Source organism: Buceros rhinoceros, unplaced genomic scaffold (genome assembly GCF_000710305.1).
Source record: "Buceros rhinoceros silvestris isolate BGI_N320 unplaced genomic scaffold, ASM71030v1 scaffold6481, whole genome shotgun sequence".
NCBI lineage: Eukaryota > Metazoa > Chordata > Aves > Bucerotiformes > Bucerotidae > Buceros > Buceros rhinoceros.
This window is the reverse complement of record NW_010392402.1, coordinates 32,202-35,498: the sequence shown is the minus strand read 5'-3', so window position 1 is coordinate 35,498 and position 3,297 is coordinate 32,202. Positions and strand designations below refer to the sequence as shown.

The 3,297-nt window shown below is 45.2% G+C and overlaps 1 protein-coding gene across 1 annotated transcript in view; it reads left to right on the top strand.

The window, feature by feature from the left end:
- ADAMTS1 (ADAM metallopeptidase with thrombospondin type 1 motif, 1) overlaps positions 1-2,433 on the top strand; it is a gene marked incomplete at its 5' end in the record, with an annotated part of 5,163 nt that extends 2,730 nt beyond the window's left edge. Inside the window, 3 exons of the mRNA XM_010144448.1 lie at positions 57-232; positions 1,128-1,303; positions 1,692-2,433. Of these exons, the coding sequence (XP_010142750.1) occupies positions 57-232; positions 1,128-1,303; positions 1,692-2,433 (1,094 nt within the window). The remainder of the gene's footprint in view (positions 1-56; positions 233-1,127; positions 1,304-1,691) is intronic.
- Positions 2,434-3,297: the final 864 nt, after the last annotated feature.

Genomic DNA, 3,297 nt, shown 5'->3' with positions numbered 1-3,297 from the left:
GAGGAAGAGCGTGTACAGATGGTCTAATGTCCTCCTGTCTTTCCTCTGTCTTGCAGGCAAAACCTTTAGGGAGGAACAATGTGAAAAGCACAATGAATTTTCCAAGTCTCCCTTTGGAAGCGGTCCTGCAGTGGAGTGGACGCCTAAGTTTGCCGGTGTCTCTCCGAAGGACAGATGCAAGCTGGTCTGTCGAGCAAAAGGAACAGGATACTTCTTTGTTTTACAGCCAAAGGTATTACAAAACTATACCTCTTCCATCTAATCATGAATAGGGTTTTATTTCCTCTAACTCTTAATGTGAAGTTAAAAGTCAAGCAGTGTAGAAATCTGAAATTCATCTTTCTCATATTTAAGCTAGATTCTTCCTTCTCCTCTTCCTACATGTACAGCTTGATCCGTGCAAGCATGCTTCAAATATTCTGGCACAGTCCTTCCAGTTATTTCACACATACCACCTCTTCTACCCACTCCACCCAAGTTTCCTTTCCTCTCCTTCTACCAATTTGGTTACACTGAAGTATGTTTGGAAAACTGTGGGAGTTCTTTGCCAAAACATTGGTGCTTTCTCATACCGGTTACTAATGACGCTGACAGCTTAAAATAAACAAAAGGAAAAATGTTGGTGTTGCATAGCTACTTGAACTCACTGTCAGGAGACACTGAGAGCCAATAACTACCAGGGCGATGACACAGATGTTTTATGCAGAGCACTACTCCTAGAAATAAAGGATACATTGAACACCATTAAAAGCAATTTTGTAGCAAGTCCTGTACTTTGAGGACGTGTCTACCTTCTAGTGACAGTAGAAGACAATGCTCTTTTTTTATATTAAATCAGTGAAACAGTTCTACAGGGGTTTTTTAGCGGGGGAGGAGGGGGAGCTGCTAATAGAAACTGTATTAGTTGGTTTGTGCTCTCGCCATTTTTGCAAGTGGGATGAAGCAGCACTACATACCTCCAACTATTTGTGAGCTGCTTTGGCTTTTAGTTTCAAACCCCCTGAAAATATGGGCGATAAAGGTCTTCCACCTGTCCATATTTTGCATTTTGTATGTGCCTGTATTTTGCAATTTCAAAGCAATATGCTGCTTCTAATCAAATGCCGCACTGCTTTTTTCCTGGAAAGGTTGTGGATGGTACCCCGTGTAGCCCCGATTCCACCTCCGTCTGCGTCCAGGGACAGTGCGTAAAGGCTGGCTGTGACCGTATGATAGGATCCAATAAGAAGTTTGATAAGTGCGGTATCTGCGGTGGCAATGGATCCACTTGCAAGAAAGTGTCTGGCACACTTGTTAGAGCAAAGTGAGTATATGACTGATGCTAGTGTTCTGTTTGGGTGAATGTTTTGTGGCTGTAAGCTTTGAGTTCCCAAGTCTGTGAGATCTTGGTTCAGTTTATCATTGGAACTGAGGTTTGATCTGTCAGAGCTATCTGATTAAAGGTATCAGAGTGAGATCCCAGCGAAAGAAAGCTCCTTACGTGTGGGCATGCCTCTGCCATAGCAATAACACGGGACGTTATCATCCAACCATTTATGTTGCAAATCCCTTAATCCATTTATTCGATTTGGTTGGCAGCTCATGCACTTTAACACTTCAGCTTCAAATGAAATTTAGTCTTGTGCCAGCCGGCTTCTTCCTTTTCCCAGGAAAGAGCAGAGGACTCAGTCTTTCTCTTTTCTGTTGGGCAGACCTGGATACCATGATGTCGTCACCATCCCAGCTGGGGCGACAAACATTGAGGTGAAGCAGCGAAACCACAGGGGCGCAAGGCACGATGGCAGCTTTCTTGCCATCAAAGCTGCAGATGGCACCTATGTCCTCAATGGCGATTACACCCTGTCGACACTGGAGCAGGACATCACCTATAAGGGCAGCGTGCTGAGGTACAGCGGCTCCTCTGCTGCCCTGGAGAGAATCCGCAGTTTTAGCCCTCTGAAGGAGCCTCTGACCATCCAAGTCCTCACGGTGGGGGACCTGCCACAGCCCAAGATCAAGTTCACCTATTTTGTGAAGAAGCCCACGCAGCCTGCGTCAGAGAAGGCGCCCAGTAGAAAGAAAGAGTCCTTCAATGCCATCAGGGAGATCATCTCTTCCGAGTGGGTCATCGAGGAGTGGGGCGAGTGCTCCAAGTCGTGTGGGTCAGGCTGGCAGCGGCGGGCAGTGGAATGCCGGGACCCCCAGGGGCGGCCAGCTGCTGATTGTGCCCGGGAACTGAAGCCCAGTGACATCCGTCCCTGCTCTGATGTGCCCTGCCCGCAGTGGCAGCTAGGGGACTGGTCACCCTGCTCTAAGACATGTGGGAAAGGTTTCAAGAAGAGATTCCTGAAATGTATTTCTTATGACGGCAGCATGCTTCCGCAAGAAAGCTGTGAGCCTTCCAAGAAACCGAAACACCTAATAGACTTTTGCAACCTTACGGACTGCAGTTAAGTAGTATAAGTTGGGAAAGCTAAATTTTTTATATTATTTTTTTTTTCCCTTCAGAACAATGCACTGAAAAAAAGAGGGCTAGAGGCAGCGCATGTGTTTTTGCATACAAAATTCATGGTGAGGATCCATTGAGGTGGGACAGTGCAAATAGCTTTAGCTGGCATTGCATCCTAAAAGTACCCTGCCAGCTAAGAATTGGATAGGCTAGCAGACCCATGTCACTCAGTCATCTTCAGCAGACAAGGCCTGAGGGCATGATAATTGCCTTTTTTAAAGTCTGTTACAAATTAAACAAAACATGAGCAGTGCCTGCAACATATTTAAGCAAAGATTTTGGGGTTCGGTTATTTCTCCCTTCTTTTGGATTTGTATTGTGGTACAGATCAAGTCCCCATGTGTAGGAAGGGGAAGGAAAGGGCTGCAGAAAAGATGGCTTAAAATAATTGGTCAGGGCTTACCTACCTCACAAAGGGCAAAAAACAGGATTGGAAAAGGAGCTTTAACTATGTCATTCATGGCTGCTATTGTTTCAGAGAATAGTTTTATATAAAAATAAAGCCATATTCTCTACCTGTAGAGAGTAACAAGTACCAAGAACAGTGAGTCAACTCCACAAGTAACTAGAATGTCGGGTTTTTTAAAGTATCTTTATGTCATCCCAATGTGCCTGTCCATTTCTCTCATCCACTCTAATGCCATTGTGGTGACATATGTAATCCAGAGGCTAGAAAAAGTGGAAATACTCATGGAGCAGATAGCATCTCTGGATAGTTGCTCTTTGTGCCTTCCGCATACCTTCCACTGGCTTTTCTGATTTGAGCTTGGTCCTACCGTCCTATCAAACAGACTGATGGCATTTGTGAG